The 18,894-nt window shown below is 42.9% G+C and overlaps 1 protein-coding gene across 4 annotated transcripts in view; it reads right to left on the bottom strand.

Annotated features, from left to right (window-relative positions):
- Positions 1-18,894, bottom strand: part of LOC138632947 (AT-rich interactive domain-containing protein 1B-like) — a 158,672-nt gene that overhangs the window by 106,252 nt on the left and 33,526 nt on the right. For 3 of the 4 annotated variants that reach the window (XM_069718869.1, XM_069718871.1, XM_069718872.1), the window contains exon 3: positions 11,954-12,121. In XM_069718869.1, the coding sequence (XP_069574970.1) occupies positions 11,954-12,121 (168 nt within the window). The remainder of the gene's footprint in view (positions 1-11,953; positions 12,122-18,894) is intronic. The other variant, XM_069718870.1, reaches the window with a different exon arrangement.

Raw genomic sequence — 18,894 nt, 5'->3', positions numbered from 1 at the left:
GCTGGAGATTATCCTTCACAGCTAGAGGTGTATCATGTGAGAAGTGATCTATTATTAGAGCATTAACGGTGTAATAATTTGTGCATCCAGGCTATGAGGGATGGAGGAATGATAGTCATTTTGTAGTTTCTTTAACAAAATCTGTTATCAAGTTAATTTCTTAAGAATATTTATGCATTACCTGCAAGGTTACTGTCTACAGTTTGTTTTAATGGATACACGACCACCGACAAGTTAATGTACTCATTCATCCGTTACTAAGAGAAAGTAATGTGATGATGTTAAATGCCCTAGAAAAGTCAGTTCAAATCCAGATTACAGTTATTAGCCAATTAAATCCCTGAAGCACTGACTCAAAAACAATAGAAACATTTTAAATGTCCTAATGTCTCCTGAAAGGACCAGAAAGACGGCATCATGTCCTGCTGCCATGATTTTACATCATTTCTCATTGACACATGGTTCAAAACAGGAAGCAGAGAAAAGAATGAAGTGTTCCAGAATTCAGCAGAATTAAGTTTTAATACATTATAAAGTAACTAAAGACGAATCAAAATTTTCCAGTAATTAGAGCTAATTAAAATGATAAAAAAATTAAATAAAAAATATATTGATGGGATCAATGATTTACAGCAGATGCCCACTGTTGTGAAGCACGTATTTCATTCTCTTTTTTTAAATTTTTTTTTTTATTATTTATTTCAGTCTTACACAGTAAATGTAAACAACAAAGCACTAATAATCATTTTGATTAAATCCGTGCAAATAAAACGATTTCACGACAGTCGTTCCTTTGAGGGTCGTAATATGTCTATATGCTGATTTCTTTAGAGATATTTGTGGTAGTTTTAATTAGTGTTTCTGTGTGTGATGACTGCTTTGTGTTGCGACTGTACTGTTGTGTTTTGTGTAATTTGTTCTCGGGTCTCTGTTGCAAAAAGGGATCTTGATCTCAGTTAGACTTCCATAATGAGACATTTTTCATTTAAAAAATAAACATAATAAATCAGTCAAATAAATATAAGATCGAGTAATAATTGTGACACAACAGCTCTGTTATTCCAATCATAACGTGCAAACGCCCTCCTAACCAGGGAAAACCCTGCAACACCCAAATGTGGTTCAATCACTGCATCACAAATCACCACAGAAGTGGGTGGATGCAAAGAGATGCTTCACAACGGGACCGCAACAGAGAACAGAGGTGCTATTTTAAAAAGAAAGCCATGCTCGTTTCCTTGTCAGAACGCTGGGCGAGCCATGTGTCTGTGTGCACACCCCCCTGTGTTTATCCACGAGGTGGGGGCCTGGACCATCGCCAAACCTCAGGCTTTTATCGCATGGGCGGAAACCCGACTCAGACACAAATACACCTCTTCAGGTAAATAAAAGCCTGGACGAAGGAGGGAGGAGCGGAAGAATTAGAGAGGAGGAGGAATGTGGTGACGTTCTGATCGGTGGACAGTTCAGCTCCTACAAACGCACAGAGAGACAGTTGCTCACAGTGAACCGAGAACAGACGAGTGGCTGCTGAACCAAGTACAATATTTACTCAGGCATGAGTCTGTAGTGTGTGTGTGTGTGTGTGTGTGTGTGTGTGTGCACTTGGGGGGATTTCTGTTTTAAGTGGGTCAAAGTGAGGTTAGCTTCATACTACTGTTTACACTCACATTCTTACATCATTACTGTCAACTGTAATATGGACAGAGATGAGGAGGAGGAGGGAGGGCACGGAGAGAGAAATAAGAAGAAGAAATGACAAAAGGGCTTTTGCACCATTAGGTGCTCGGGCCCTAATAAAAAAAGGGAGAACTTTTTTTGAGGGGGGGAGGAGAGGGGAGAAAAGATGGAGAGAAACGACAGTAAAAAAAAAAAGACGAGAAAAAGTGGGAGCGAGAGAACATCAGAGGCAAATGAAGGAGTGCTGCGAGTGCATCCTTTCATTTGAGTTTTTTCCAGTCCATTGTCTCAAAATCCCATTTCCCAGCTAATTTAGAAGCTTCTAAAATACACTCCACTCCATACCTTAAGCCTAAGGCCACAGCTAATCCTGTCTTCTCACTCACACACACACACACACACACACACACACACACACACACACACACACACACACACACACACACACACACACACACACACACACACACACACAGAGAGAGAGAGAGAGAGAGAGAGAGAGACACGCTCATTCATCCTCCGTGCTTTTGAATAGACTTCATCTTGGCATAGTAGAAACGAATGAAGGATATTGAAGGCAAGCGTTTGAAGTACATGAGGGAATGCAGGAATCAAACTGTGAGTTAAATGCTATTAGACAGCTGTGTGGAGAGGCAGTGTAATATTAGATTTGATTGAATAGATGACTGCTGAATGTGGTGTAATATATAGAGCCGGAGAGGCTTTATGCGGACGTAAATCAATATTGCGGCACCACCTTAATCCCAGCCACTCAGGAGCGGGAGTCGGGCTGCGAGTGGGAGACGTTCGGAAAGCAGAAACGTGTCACTGTTGCGCGCCGACGATGGTTTCGTAATATGATACTTGCATCTGCTTTCAAAGCTTGAAATTAAATCTTCAGCACTGTTGCATTACATTGTGCTGCTGCTTAGCCCTGCAGGGAAAAACTCTATTTTACATGAAAGGCAGGTCAAAAGTAAGATTATGAAACACCACCTGCAGCAGGTACAATTTTAGTCCTTTAGTGGTCGAGGCCACGTTGGTACCTCAAACAGCAGTCATGATATAAAAACAATTTTACACTTTCTTTTTTTTGGCTCACACCTCATTTAAGAAAGTTGTACTGCGCCTTTTTGGTTGGTTGCACTCCACATTTCCCGACTCTAAATTCAAGCAGGTGAAATGTTGCCTCGCCTTGCTTGTATGAGTTTGATTGCCTGCCTTGGAAAAGAAAAACAAAAAAACCTGGAACGACAGCAAGCAAGCATGTTTGATGCCACTACAACCGGAACAAAACTCACAGCCATTAGGTTCAGCTGGTTTTGACTGACATCCGTCTTTTTTTGAAGTGAAGACTTAAACTATGGCATTTTTTTTTCTTATACATGCTTGACATTTCAATCCTTTGTGCACATTCATTTCCTGCTCTTGTGTTTTTAAACTTTTTCTGCAGATGTCAGACTTGTTGTCATTCTACGTCCCCACAGCAGGAAGTGTCCTGCTTCAATCTGACTGGTTTGCTTTACAATCAGAGTCAAATAAATTAGATCTTTACTGCACTTTTTCTCTCCATCACTCCACCATGTCTCGATTCAGCTCCTCTTCTGCCCACCTCGCATCCTTCCCACTCTCTCTCATCTCCTTTTGCTTTAGTCATCACGTTTCCTCTTTCCTCGTCACCTTTTCCATCCCACCTCCACTCCTCCATCTCCTTCCCTCACTCCCTCCCCCCTGATTCTCTTCATCAACACCACCTCCACTACTCTCCTCCCTGCATCCCACCCCGTCTCCACCGCTCTTCTCATGACTACCAAATGAATTAGTCATCCCCCTCTTTTCCCCCCCTGCACCTTGGCAGATGCACATCTCCACAAAATCTGACGCTAATGCCATTAATATTCATTAAAAATTAAGCTTAATTGCGTATCTTTAGGAGAGGCCCATACTCCCGCAACACACGCTGCCTAACCATGCACACGCGATGCACACGCCATAGACACGCCATGGACACAGTGTGCATTGACCACCTCTTCCTGCCACATCACCCCGAGGACAGGCGGTGTGTTGTCCACGGGGAAGACAAGCCCACGCTCACGTTGAGATGTCAGGATGAGACAGGAATAAGAAACGGAGATTGTTTCCACTGCACTGTTTTTGAATGTCTTTATTTGTGAGTGTATGCCGTGATCTCCGCCAGTAATTACTATTGAAGGCGATATTTGGCTGTTAATGACATGGGGAAAAAAACAACTCACTGGTCTACAGAAAAGAAAAAACAAAACAAAGCAAAACATAACAGATGTACAAAAAGCTTCTACACATCAGGGAGGGGAGGTGGGAGGTGGGATGGGGAGATGGGGGGGGGGGCAGGACATCCATATTCATCAGACTTGGAGATACGCACACATGCTCACACCAATCAGACTGACTGAACCGTAATTGAAGCAACAATCAGCAGTGAGAGCGAACTAAACCGCGCTTTGAAAAATGTGACAAATCAATGTTTGGCTATGATGTTCTTGCCTTTCATGTTTTCTTGACACTTACATCTTTTGATCCATTTCAGAATATTTGGAAAACATTGCAGTTACATTCAGATTTCTTTTCCACATGCTGTGTGCTGCCGGTGTATTACAGGGCATTCCTACACCCGTCACTCCAGGACGGACGACGCAGCCTGTTATTATCATCAGGGAGCAGGTGACCATTAGAATGGAAATAGCTGTGGATGTGAAGACGCCTGTGTGACTTCCTCCACTGTATAACGGTGAGGGGTGTGTGTGTGTGTGTGTGTGTGTGTGTGTGTGTGTGTGTGTGTGTGTGTGTGTGTGTGTGTGTGTGTGTGTGTGTGTGTGTGTGTGTGTGTCTATCTTAATAGCTCCATTTGTAGCAGGGCCTGTTCTAGTGCTGTGTCCTTCAGATTGGATTCTATCTCAGCAATCCCCCTGACCTTTAGCACAAAGAGACTACAAGAGAGGACCAGCGCTCCGACATAGGACACACACACACACACACACACACACACACACACACACACACACACACACACACACACACACACACACACACACACACACACACACACACACACACACACACACACACACACACACACACACACACACACACCCAGGAGTAAGCATTCATTCTTGCCCACAGAAACAGATAAACATATGCAGAAACAGAAAGAAATGAACATGTACAAACAACACACACACACACACACACACACACACACACACACACACACACACACACACACACACACACACACACACACACACACACACACACACACACACACACACACACACACACACACACACACACACACACACCAGTATGTGTCCCGGCCTTTCCTTGGGGATGATGTCAGATGTAGCTGACAGTGTTAGCTGCAGATGCTACTGCCAAGCCTTTCATTCGTCTTCCTCTACACAGACTAATCAAATAAGAGTCAGTCCTTTGTACCATCTTCACTTCACACACTCTTTGTAAGTCCGTGTCACCACCACCACCACCACCACCCCCATCCGCCCATTCACTTCAAATGCTTTGGCTCCCAGTTAAAGAGGACAACCACCAAAACCGGTGCATCCCCACATGACTTTAACAAACACACGGAGGAATGACGGCAGCATGTTGGCGAGCTCCACTTTGACCGTGACATTTTTGTGGTGTTTTCTCTTTCTCTCTCCGTCTCTGAAGTCTGTATCCAGGAACAAATGTAGCGGCATTTCCTCACAAATGGCAGCTAAATGAGGCCCCTAGGGCGCTGTGCCGCTAACTACCGGCCCCCTTTTTTTCTGAGCCATTATGATTGTCCTAACCGTTCCAAAAACACCTCTCCGTTCTTCTTCATTTGCATTTGAATTGCAGCTCGGCTGTACAAAAACAAACATAAATCGAAAAAAAGGAGAAAAAAACAAAAAAAACATTGACAGATTCTGGCCGAGCAATTAGCGAGTGTCAGTCAATGTGGAGGTAAAAAAAATAAATAAAAACACACGAAATTAAAAACATCATCTCAAACACATGCATACACACTATCACACACTCATACACAGAAAAAACTGACATACTGTATACAGTTTATATAGCATTTTGTTTTCTTTTTCAATTTTATCATTTAGTTTTTGCCTGAAAACTCATCAAGCTTAAGTGCTCGTCAGAGGCGGCCAATCAGACTGCGGCAGGCCCAGGGTTGCCTTGGCGATATGAGGGGACATTTAGAGGACTCCGATAAACTCTGCCATTTAAAAGGTTATGACAATTAACGCGGCTCTCCGCAAATTACCACTGCCAGACCTTTACCCACGGACGTCTCTCTCCCTCTTATCACCTCGCACCCAGCCTCGCCCGCTCTCTCTCCACCTCCTCCTCTCCAGCTCACCATATGCCCTCCATTTCCACAGCCCCCCCCCCTCCTCCTCCCTCCCTCCTCCCTCCCTCCTCCCTCCCTCCCTCACCTCTTTCTGTCCGTCCCCTTCCAGCCAGCAGCACTTTTATTATCCCGTTAATTAACAGAGTTCTTCACTTAATATTCAAATGGTGACCAATTAATGACATTGAACTTTGGGTGCCCCACCCACATGCCCCCCACCCCCCACCTCACACACACATTTCCTCATTTCCTCTGTTTTGTCCCCTCAACCTCCTCCCCATCGCCAAGGTGAGCTCCCATTTCCGTGTGATAGAAAGTGTGTGTGTCAGGAGGGTGAATGAGGCAGCAGAGCAAGTATACAGCGAGGGGGTAATAAAGCCAGGGGGGCAGGCTGCAGAAAGGCACGATGGCCTTTTAATTAACCTGGTGTGATTAAAAGTGGGGGTGGAGGAGGGTGGGGGCGGGTAAGCCAGTTGGGGGCGGAGAGGTGACAGACAGGAAATAGGAAATGACACACTGGAAGTAGTGAACATCCAATTGATGAACCAGTATGTGGGCATCCCAGAGTTTTTATAGAGCTTTCACTTGTGGTCTTATGAAATCTCATCTCGATAAAATTTTCAATCAAAATTTCAACGTTTACAACTAGACGAACTCCATCAGCTGAGGAAGACGATATGAAACGATCAAAAGCTCCAGAACAGCCACTGAAGGGAGCCTGTGATCAACAACATTTCATGTGTCCATATCTATATCTTCAAATCTAGTGATTTGGAAGTTTTCATATTAACAGAATAATAAAATGATTCTTTACACACAATGAAATTACCCCTGTTGTTTACAAAGAAATAAATTAATATTATTACTATCTGAAATTATGCACAGCCATAAAGAACAGCAAAAGACATACAGTCATTAGAATTTAAAAGTAAAGGAAAAGTTAACTAATAAAAGCTCGACCTGACAGCGGTCATTGCTTTGGTTCGTGTTTTTTTTTTGTTTTTGTTTTTTCCATAAGCTGACTGGTGGAAAGTGTGTTTGTTGTCATGTAACCCAATGAAACCCACTTCCTCCTGTGATGGATGTCCCTGTAAAGTGAGCACGTTTCCTCCAATCAGCTGAGACTTCATCTATGTCAAAGCGCTGCTCCCCAGAGCCTGCTCTCAGACAGGAAGAGGAAATACTTAAAGTCAATCGAGGAATAGAGGATCGGTTTCACAAAGGAGAGCGGACGAGCAGTTTTTACTACCGGGAGCAAATGTGACGAGGACTTCCTTCTTTAGACGCCGGCAGTCAAATCCCGACAACTCTCATCCAAATACCACTGAACGGTATACACAGTTTTATATATATATATATATATATATATATATATATATATATATATATATATATATACACACACACACAAGGCGAGGCTATATTCTGTTACATGTAATTACTCTGTAAACATCAATTTAACACACTGTTTCTAAGTGAACAATTTAATAGTGAGTGCTCCATGGAATAGCTGATCAAAGCTGGTACCATGTCCTCACAGCGTTATGAGTTGGAGTCTGGCAGTTGGCCAACGTTGCATCTCACCTCCTTCCCTTCTTTCTCCCCCGTCGCTCCTGTCACCCTCGGCTGTATACTACCCAATAAAGCAAATATGCCGTAAAAGATTATCTCCAAATTCTTGAAAATTATAGCTCTCTCATTTCTGTTTTTATGAGGTGGAATGTATTAGACACTAACAAAATATCACGCACTTCATCTGTTATGTGTCGAGTGTAACGCGGCCGTCGAGCGAAGGAAAGGGCACAGATTTTCTCCTTTCAAGCGATTTGTCTCACTGGAGCTAACAATCAGACCGAAAGCATTAGGATCATGATATTTACGGGGTCCGTTCGATCTATACTTCCAGAAAAGGGGCTACTACTTTATGGCTTTTCAATATTTTTTCACGTAAAGGAAACGATTCTTATTGCAATAGTGAGCATTGATTTAACAGCCTTGACATGTTCCCTTGTAATGTATGAAGTAAAAAAAAAAAAGAATCCAGTCAATTAAAAGTACATGTCACAATGTTTCTTCAAACTGTAACACGCAATAGTCTATTAAAAAATATCTGGTGTTGTCAAACACCCAAAGCATTCAAACTCCACCAGTAAACCACCCACATTTAATTTTTTCAAACCCTTCTTTCCTGATGTGAAAGTATATATATATATATTTTGTACTTTTTGTATCAGCCCTGATGTCTCAGAAATATCCTTTTAGCCTGCTTTGCTCCGTGCAATCAGATGAGGTCGCAGCAGTGCAGCAGACTCAAAGCAAGGCGGCGTTTTCACACGATTTGTTATAAAAACCGGCTAATAGCGGTCGGTTGCAGAGCAAATTCGGTGTCAAAGGCAGCTGGAATGGTTCCATCAACTGGAGGATGTCCTCTGGCTCGGGTTAATGGCAGTGGAGTGGAGGGAAGGAACTACGGAGAGTGCCGGAAGAACAAGAACTTTTCAGCTTGGATTTCTCCGAGTAATGCGGGGTCAAAAAACAGGGGTCAAAGCCACAATGACATCCTAATCTGGCGTGCGCTGGCTATTGTGTGTGTGTGTGTGTGTGTGTGTGTGTGTGTGTGTGTGTGTGTGTGTGTGTGTGTGTGTGTGTGTGTGTGTGTGTGTGTGTGTGTGCATGTAATCCGTTCTGTGTGGCTCACATCATGTCTCATTTCAGCTCAGAATCACAGACAAAGGTCACCGTTTGACCTTTTCACAGCCCCGAATCGCTGCAGCACACTCGGCTGATTAGTGTACACACAGACACACATATACAGCAATTGATAGAAACACACACACTCGCTCAGAACTGAAAAATAAAAGTAATACAGCACAAGAGCTGAAGGCACACCACGTCTTGTATTTGTAATCTTGGCCAGCTGCACTGTGTAAGTTCAATTTACAAACAACTTTGCTTCTTGGATCTAAAAATCAAAGACGAGGACCTACTTTCTTTGTAATTTAAATTTATTCTAGTATTTTCTGCTATTTATTTTCTTCATTCAGTCAATCAATGGACAATTAACTTTGTCTTAATGCCACAGCACAGGCTTGTTGTTGTTATGTGTAAAATGTCATGGTTTTTAATGATCAATATTTTGCATTTTCAGTAAATACTTAAATAAAGTGAGAATTTGGACCTGGATTTTGGTGTTGCTGAGTGCAAAATACATTCGTATATGCAATGAATCTAGCTTCTTACTAATTCTATATTTTCTTTTAAACACAGTGTATGTAGCTTCTAATGACATGGGCGGCTGGTTGGTTAAATGGTCCTTTAGTTGTATTTTCCTGTTCTAACTCATTTCAAGCCAAAATGTGAAAATGTAATATAAATGTAAAAGTATGGGATCCAGGAGCTTATTAGCTGAAGGAAAAGAATGAATTGAGCTGGGTGTATAGAGGGATGTTGAGTAGACAGAAACCAGAAGGTGTTGACGTCCCGCCTGCTGTGTTCCAGGGACATAAAATGCTACGTAGCTGTAACACATACGAAGGGTTTCTTGATTATAGGTGGAGGCAGCGGGACGCAGCATTCATGTAGTGGCTGCTGGAGGTACTGAGTCTTTTATGCAGCTTTAACAAGCATGTGTGCTGATTGAAACATTTTCCCTTAAAGTGCGTACATAACAATGAAAAACAGAGGGGAGCCAGCTCGCTGGTCACCACAGACGTTGGCATGGCAACCAATACACGACCTACCAGCACAGGTGAAACGGGGCTTTAGCCAATCGGAGTAGAACTACCTGATGTACGGTATAATTGTTAGCGCGGGTCAAATGCCGCCACATCATGAGCGATGATGACAACACACCATTACTGTCACAAAATGTCGCCGTGGCGATGGATCTCAGCCCCTCCTAGTTCGAGTGAATAAGGTTTGTTCAGTAGGCTGCACGGTCTCAGTGTGTGAGCATGTTAAGTGAGGAAACAAGAGTAAGTGCTTTTTCAGTGTGAGACAAAAGGCGCGCTGCCTGAAACATTCACTCAGTATGAAAATTACTATGCTAAGACTGCTGATTTCCCTTTTTTGACAACCTGCCTTTGTGTTCAAATGGCTTTTTGCTTGGCTATTTGTCTTGGAGTGCTCAATATTCAAGTCTGTCTAAAGAAAGGTTTAACTACATCTCAGTAAATCACAGTATAACTACCTTGACAGACACAGTTCCACCGATGCCAAAATGGCATCAGCTTGTACAGATGCTAAACAAGTCTGCACACATTCTGTGAACTGCTAATGGCTTATTGAGTGTGTGGGCCAAAAAAAGTGCCTTTGGAAATATTTCCGTCCATGCTGCTTGTGTTGTTCATACTGGTCCGAGTAGCACATGTCTGTAACAGTATCCTGATCCGTGGTGTTTTATGTTCTCTACTGTTACTACGTCTCGTTCAGTCCTGCACTTCTGAGCTGTCCATGTGGAAATCTATTGATTTCATTTATGCTGCTCTGAGGTGGAAGAAGTATTTGGAGCTTTTACTCCAACTTGTACCGCATTTTATATCTTTACAATGCAGGAAATGTGTTCAAAGTATAAAACAAGCAAATAGTGGTTTCTGTTTTAACAGTATTAGAATAAAAGTACTTAAATTTGTGTTTTTAAATATTAAATCGTTGCAGCTGTCTCGGTAAGTGATTTACTTATCCTGAGTGGTGTTACAATTAATATTTTATATATTCTTGGGTATCCAAGTCCATATTAATGCATTGTATTCTATGAACCTGGTACATTTAACTACTTCAGACTTCCTGGTGGGTTTTCAATGCTCTCCCATGTGATCCCTGCTTTCAAATACAATTCTTGGGTGCCATGTTGCATTTTGTTACTTCACTCATCTTCATTACACTTCAGTTCTCTTGTTTGCAACACGGTGCATTGGGATTACATTTGGACTGATATATCCAGTATTGGTGAACTTAAACCTGCCTCCATCAGGCATAATGCTGATCTTGCAGCAGTACAAACTTGTCTTGTGCTTTCCTCCCTGCTCTGTCTGATCTATCCTTTCCTGTCCAGTTCTGTTGTAATCTCCCCGTCTTGTGCTGTTCTCTCTTGCTCCATTTTGCTCTGCTCTGTAATGATCCAGGGCAGGGCTGTGAGCCAGAGTCTTTCCATGCAGACTGATAGATCCCTCTGGCTGCAGAGTGGATGGGAAACACATGGGCAGCCTCCACTCAACTCAAAAAAAAACAACTGCTTGAACCCGGCTTCCCAATGGAAATCTTCTACAGATCATCACACCGAAACTTGGCAGCACAAGTCTCGATCCATATCTGCGGAACAGGCCCTTTGTTGTTCGGAGAATTGAGTTTGCGCTGGCGGGCTTGTGTGCATCAAAAATGTACAATATGTGTTTACACACTATAACCGTCCAATCTGTGAAAATGTATTGCATGCAAACGTTTCTGTAAAGTGTGCGTTGTGAAAGACTGAAAATATTCAGAGACATAGCAACTGAGATTTACCTAGAATACCTCACATGAATAATGTGAGGAAATAATGGCCCTAGACCACACACACACACACACACACACACACACACACACACACACACACACACACACACACACACACACACACACACACACACAAATCTCAGCACCACTAAAGTCTTAAACTACAAACTCATAGAATTTAGATGAAATCCTTTTTCCTGCCGACATCAAATTTTGTTTGTAAATCTCGATCTAATCAGCAACATGCGTGTATTTATTCAAATATATTTGAGTTACGGTGACTGTTTCCCTTTTTGCTCACGACATGTAAATGAACGCATTTTCCCGTTTTTCCACACAGGAAACAGGAAGATGAGTCTCGGTCTGAGTGTTCGGGGTGTATCAGTGTGTTGTTACCTGTTGTAGAGGTGGTCGAGGCTGCAGGTAGGAACTCTGGGTCTGGGCTGGAGGGGTCAGCTGAGGGGGGCTGAAGTATGGAGGGGTACCCTGCTGCCCCCCCTGCTGCTGCTGCTGCTGCTGCTGGCTGTAGCCCCCCATCCCCTGCTGGCCATACGGCGCCACCTGCTGAAACAACCAATCACAGAAGGTACATTTTAAGGTCAGGGCTGAGACGGTCGCAGGAGTTTCACTTTAAATTAAAAGCAATGCAGAGAGGGGGCCAGGTGCAATTAGCAGGATATTACAGCAGGTGGCAGGTGACATAGTGTAGCAGTCAATCGCACTTTCTAACTGGAAATCTTCTTGGAATGATTGAAAAATAAAAGCAAAAAACATCCCACAAGGGCCTACAGGAAGTATCTCATCCATTTTCCGATTCCTCTGAATGTCCCTCGGCTAAAGGCTCTTAATTTAGCTGCGAGCAGGCTGACACCCGTCTCCCAGCAGTCCTCCGCCTAATGAACTCACACTGCAGAAATCTCTAACTTTATGTCCTCCAGCTTGCCAAATGCATCGTCCTCTCTACATTATCTCTGTCTCGGGTAGCTCACAGATGGGATGAGGTGTGTTGGATATTACCGCAGGCCCGTCCCAGGCCGTAACCTTAATGAGGGACACATGGATGAGCCGCGGCATTCCAGAGCAGCGCAGTTAGGAAAACTAACTGTCGAGGGCGAAGCCACGCCAAGTGCCGATGCTGCATTACACGGCGGTTATGAAGAGAGAATGTGAACAGGGAGTGCGTGTAACAAGCTGGCACAAATACAAATGTAGTCTTAATCCCTTCTTGTCATTTGTTATGACTACAGACAGCAGCAGGTGCTCCTCACTCCTCTAAGGCTTTCCTACGGAGGCTGGGGTTTTCTCATCCACACTACCACACACAAATACACAAAAGCCAAGTACAGATTATTAAACAACATTTACGACCGCCGGTGAGGCAGCATGACGGCACTTTTCATGTCATGGTTTTCTCAATCATATCAGGTTGCTTTTTTATTCATCGAGTCTTTAAACGTGCATCGATGCTGTAATTTGGGAGGCGTGTGAGGTCCGTACTCTACTTCCAGCTTACGTTCCTGTTTCCTAAACTTTGAAATGTACCTTTAAATCTTCCTTGGCAGTCTTAGCAAAGTAAAAGTCTCTCAAACCCAGAATGATTTATATCTCAAATGATATTCATAGGGGACTCCGATATGACGTCCCTCATACACTACCGCCTTGTCGGATGAAAAGCAAAGCGCACACATCCAGAGCTGAAGCTTCACTGTGACTGTTATGAGTGAGAAAACGCACTCATAAAAGTCCTGTTGAAACTGATAGCTTGTGTAAAAATAGTGAAACCTGATCTGGCTGCAGACAACCAGTGAAGATTAATACATTTCAAACAGTTTTGAAGAGTACCTTCCTTTGAGTGGGTGGTACAAAAAAAAGAAGAAATATTCTCTCAATACTGGCAGAAGCTTTTTGACTCTCTGAATAGAGATGATTGGAGAATGTAGAATACTTCTCACTTCAATGGAAATTTGATTAAAAAGGACAGGTGTGTGTGTGTGTGTGTGAATGTGTGTGTTGTGCTTAGAGTGTGAGTGTGTCATTAGGCCGATGAGACAGACAGACAGGGTGAGATCAGTCTAGCTGGCAGAGAGGTTAATAGCATGGCCCTGCTCATGCCAACAGCACCACTGGATTCATTATTGCCAGCCAGGATAACACACACACACACACACACACACACACACACACACACACACACACACACACACACACACACACACACACACACACACACACACACACACACACACACACACACACACACACACAGTACGCGATTCTAACGTACTTAAATGAATCCATATTCAAGTTCCCTTGTTTGTGGGGATTTGCTGAAGTAAGAAAGACAAACAAATGCTCACTATCACGCACGCACGCACGCACACACACACACACACACACACACACACACACACACACACACACACACACACACACACACACACACGTCATTAGATGTGGATCAAAACCCCTCCGATAAAACAGAAGCGACTCTATCCAGTAATCAGTGATGACAGGCTGGTAACACAGTGGGTCTCAACTGGAACACTACTGTTCTGGGATTGGTGAGGATTAGGTCGCCATGGAGATCGAGACCAGACAACCGTGGGTGGGTTCCTGTTCCTCCTCAGACAAACACAATGACAGGCAGACAGACAGATATGGGCAGACAGTGACAGATAGACAGAGGAAGAGATGGATGTGGGAAGAGAAACAGACAAATCTCACCAAACAGGTTTAAGACTGAACGGTTCTTTAGGTTTGTGCCTCCAAAAAAAAAAAATCCTCTTAGTGCCATAAATAACCTAGTTACAAAGCATAAAAAGTTAATGAATAAATAATAACCTACACTAGATTCCGTTGTCTTTAAAATTGCTGGTTTGAGCTGCTGAGATTTTATATGTAAAAATACACCTGGGACAGAGGTAGTGAGCATGCTGGAACAAGAAAGCTCCAGCACACCAATGTTACGTCTGTTGACTCTCTTATCGCGGTAACGATATACTGGATTTTCAAGTTTGCAAAATTCAAGAACTCTTTAGAATTTAGAGCCACTGAGGTGAAAACAACTGACTAACCTCTCACAGCAGAAATGTTGGTATGCCGTTGCATAAAAAGCAGGTTTCAGCCTTAACGGTGGCCGTTAGTGTTGCCAGCTGCTTTTATTGCACATTTTGCCTCCCTGGTTTACACAGAATGAAACTGAGCCATTGTATTTGTAACTAGTGCTGTCTGGTGATTAAATCTGGATATTTCAATCTTAATTCAACTGGTGACAAGTATAGTTCTCTAAATAAATGTTCCTGTCTGCTGACCAGGCTTTCATCATCACACTTTCTCCACCGCACTGAACAACAGGTGCGATCCAAAAGTTCAGAGACTCTTCCTGTTGTGCACGAATGGAGCGCCTGCAGCTCAGTAACAGCTCTGCGACAGGGGGAAGTCATAACTGTCACGAGTGAATATTCCAAATCACATTCAACAGCATAACAGCTGACGTCACGGGACTATTTTCAGAACGAATAATGCATCATTCCCCTCACATGGGGTACAGCAACATACACAACAACAGGGATCACACTGTCTGAGGCAAATGAATGAAGGCGTTTGCGGAGGGATGACGGCTGCGTTGCACAAATGAGATCATCGTTGAATCAAAAGCATTAACAAAATCAGCGCTGCAGGGGCATTCGATTACAGGCCATAATCATCATAAATGGATGATTCTGACATTTAGTGTCATCATTAAATACGGAGAATACGGTCACTTTCAAAGACATTACTCTCCAAGCAGGGTCACGCAGCTGATCTGTTGATCAGCAGCACTGCTGCACTGCATGAGCTGTTTATAGCAATATGCCACACAGACGCTGTTTAAACTGGGAGAGATGTTTTCAATGTAAAATATGGTTATATTACATGGAGATCTGAACAATGCTTTATTCTTTTCTTCCCAGTAACAAAAAAAAAAGAAGCTTTCAGGAGCATCTGTTGTGAGTGTAGTTAAAAAGGAGAGACTGAAAAATATGCAAGCAGGTAGACAGACAACCAGGTAAGCAAGCAGAAAGATAGGCACAGAGACGAAGCCTAAAATAAATAAAGAAGTCCTAAGTACAGAGACTGCGAGCAGACTGGAAGTCTAACAAGTAGCAACCTGTCACTGTGGTTTTGGGAGGGAAGAAAGATTGATTCAAATGCAGCTTCTGTTTGATGGCTGGGCCCAGCTGTACGAATGCACCGGACCCGCTGAGTGCACACCAGCTCACTGAAACCGGATTCTCTTTGACTGTTAATATTCTTAGTGATAAACAGACTTGCTGTGCTGCTGGTTACACCAATAAAAATAACTGTTGGAAGTAGAAAATAACACCATTTTCTGCCTTTTTCCTTCCACTCAGGTGTGTGGAAGCAGACAAAATAACTGTGATTTATCCAGAGTGCCTTGGCAGGCACACGGTGTCAAATAAATGTCTGTAATGAAATGACAACAGATGTGAAGTGCTGTAGGGAGAAATGACGCAGAATAGACGTCCTGTGAAGCAAATAATTCTCCATAAACTGCAGAAACAGTGTGATGAAAACAAAAGCCTTGGCGGCATATTAAGATCCAAAGACACACACACGAACACAAACACTGGGAATAACTCAATCAAAAATCTATCAAAACAAGAGTCGTATGAGAAGGCGAACAATATCTTCCTGTTCTGCAAATGGTGGGAATAAATAGCCAATGCCAACCCGTATTCAAGACGGTGGTGTGTGTGTGTGTGTGTGTGTGTGTGTGTGTGTGTGTGTGTGTGTGTGTGTGTGTGTGTGTGTGTGTGTGTGTGTGTGTTGGAGCACGTGTGTGTGTGTGTGTGCGCCTTAAATCAGCCGTTAAAAAACCTTCCACGGAACAAGGCACTTCTTGTAATTCAATTGGGCCAATGAGCAATAGACAGGAATTTTCATAATTCTGTCACCGTACCGATACGGCTGGCTGGTGACCGGGACCACAGGTTGCCTGTTTTGAGTGACAGATGGGCTCAGCCAACCAGAGCGCTAAGCTGTGCTGCCACCCCGACCCCCAAACGCAGTCACACACACACACACACACACACACACACACACACACACACACACACACACACACACACACACACACACACACACACACACACACACACACACACACACGGGCCTGACAGGGGCGCACATCAGCAGTGCAGCCGCATTAGCATCCACATGCTATCATGCTCGTTGTGCCTGCTGACAATGAAAGAAGAAAGATTTAAACTGTTACAAGAAATAGGAAGTCAGATGAGCTGACATAGACTGACACAAAAGACGACACAAAAAAGCCCGATGCAGACATGTGAAGAGATGCAGAGACGGGAGGATGTTTAGAGAGGCAGAGATGGAGAGATAGGCAGAAGGCAGATAGAGGACGGGGTGTTACACACTGAGATACTTAAAGGGAAAGATAAAGCGATGTTTCACGTGATAAAGACAGAGAGAGATGGATAAAGACGGTGATGCAGAGAGGAAGATATGTGGAGAGAAAAGGGCGACACAGACGAAGTGTAAAAGAGAAGCGGAGGATGGAGGATGAGCCTCAGAGGGATGATGGGAAACTAGCTTGGTATTACCAGACCCAAATCCTCTGCATGAATATACGGGTCTGGCCTCGCTCCATTGGGGTTTGTTGCCAGTCATTACATCCTAATGGGCAGTGCTGTGCACCAAAATTCACCAGGCTGTAAAACAACAGTGAGCAGAGTGCCTACTCATTGGTCCACCTCCCAGAGCAGCTGAGCAAACCTTCATGCCAACAGGGTTTTCCAGACAATTATCACAGCAACGACTGAAACGGAGCACCGGGCCAGTGGAACCATCAGAACCAGGCTCATGTAAAAGAGCGACGAAGACAAAACGTTATTTGGAACTCGCATAAGACAGAAATATAGATGTGTAATTTATTAGACTTGAAATAAACTACAAAATTGGATGTGCTAATAAGAAAACTTAGCTTTTTAAAAGTAAACTATTGATGAACAACTGAATATGTCAGCATACAAACATGTACTTAATTGTAATTAAGTGTTATTACACCCGATGACTTGACTGACTGCTCTGTTTATACTGCATACTCATAGTTAAAAACAACAACAAACAAATACCAACAGTATACAGAATGGAAACAATTTTCCAAGTCCACAGATTCAGCAGTTAGACTTCGGTTGAATTTACCAGATAAACTGTCAAACAAACTGTAACAGAGAAAACAAAATGGATTTCCAAAGATTTAATTTGTTGTTGTTGACCAGGTTGTTCTTGGCGCCGTGTCACCGACCACACACCAAATGTTTGGATTTTTCTTGGGGTCAGTAGAACCTGATCCGACCTGTATCTTTGTGGCTTCTACAATATCATATATCTACGCGCTCACTTTAGCATCTAAACACTGAAAGCTCAACATCATTGATTCAAAGCGACGTCTTTGTTTACAATACTGTCTGAGTTTTGTGCAAAATGAAACTGGATTTTTTTTTTCACATTTACACTCTATAGCATTTCAGGAAATCGAACAGCGAACTTAAGAGCAGATAATCAAAGAAAATTTCAGCACGGGAGCGCAGCAGGAAAACAGTAAGAGATAAATGCCAGTGTTGACAGATCTGTCAATCAAAAGAATGAAAAAGTGTACCGGTATCAAAATAACTGACAACCGTGGCAGTCAGCTCATCTATTTTCCGTAAGTGGTTGAAACATTTAAATGATCCAACTGTAACATTTTTCAGTCGACCTGCATTGTCTGCTCTACAAACAACAACAACAACAACAAAATGGCCCGTAAAAATAAAAGAAACAAAGAAAAGCTTCTCTGAATAGTTTTAATATTGGAAAAGTTACACATAACACATAAGACAGGTTTGAGGAGTTTCCAGGATCACATCTTTTGTAAGATATTCTATAACTGACACGTTTTTTTTTTTTTTTTATAGCTTATACAAGTGCTGAGTTTTAACACATAATATAGTAACTTCAACAGGGCAAATGGTAGCGGATCAAAACGGGGCTCGAGTTCATCATGAATCAATTGTTACACCTTAAATGTCAATATGACAGCTTTGACTATCTGTTTTCATTGGCTCTTTTGCATGACACACGCAGTAGAGACGATCGGATCTTTAAGCACTTCCAACACGGTGGTGAGAAAACATGGTGCAGCGTTTTGACTTCAGTCCCAGCTGACGATGATCCATGATCCAAACACTGCATTGGATGTTGGGTGTGAATTTATTGGTTTAATTTTTTTTTGAGATGCCAATATGTTTAAAGCCAAGGCTCTTCGCTATGTG

Source organism: Brachyistius frenatus, unplaced genomic scaffold (assembly GCF_029030835.1).
Source record: "Brachyistius frenatus isolate BFR_SWC_R1_liver_20210118 unplaced genomic scaffold, ASM2903083v1 Contig_201, whole genome shotgun sequence".
NCBI lineage: Eukaryota > Metazoa > Chordata > Actinopteri > Embiotocidae > Brachyistius > Brachyistius frenatus.
Note: the sequence above shows the minus strand (reverse complement) of the source record. Positions and strands in the feature narration are given on the sequence as shown.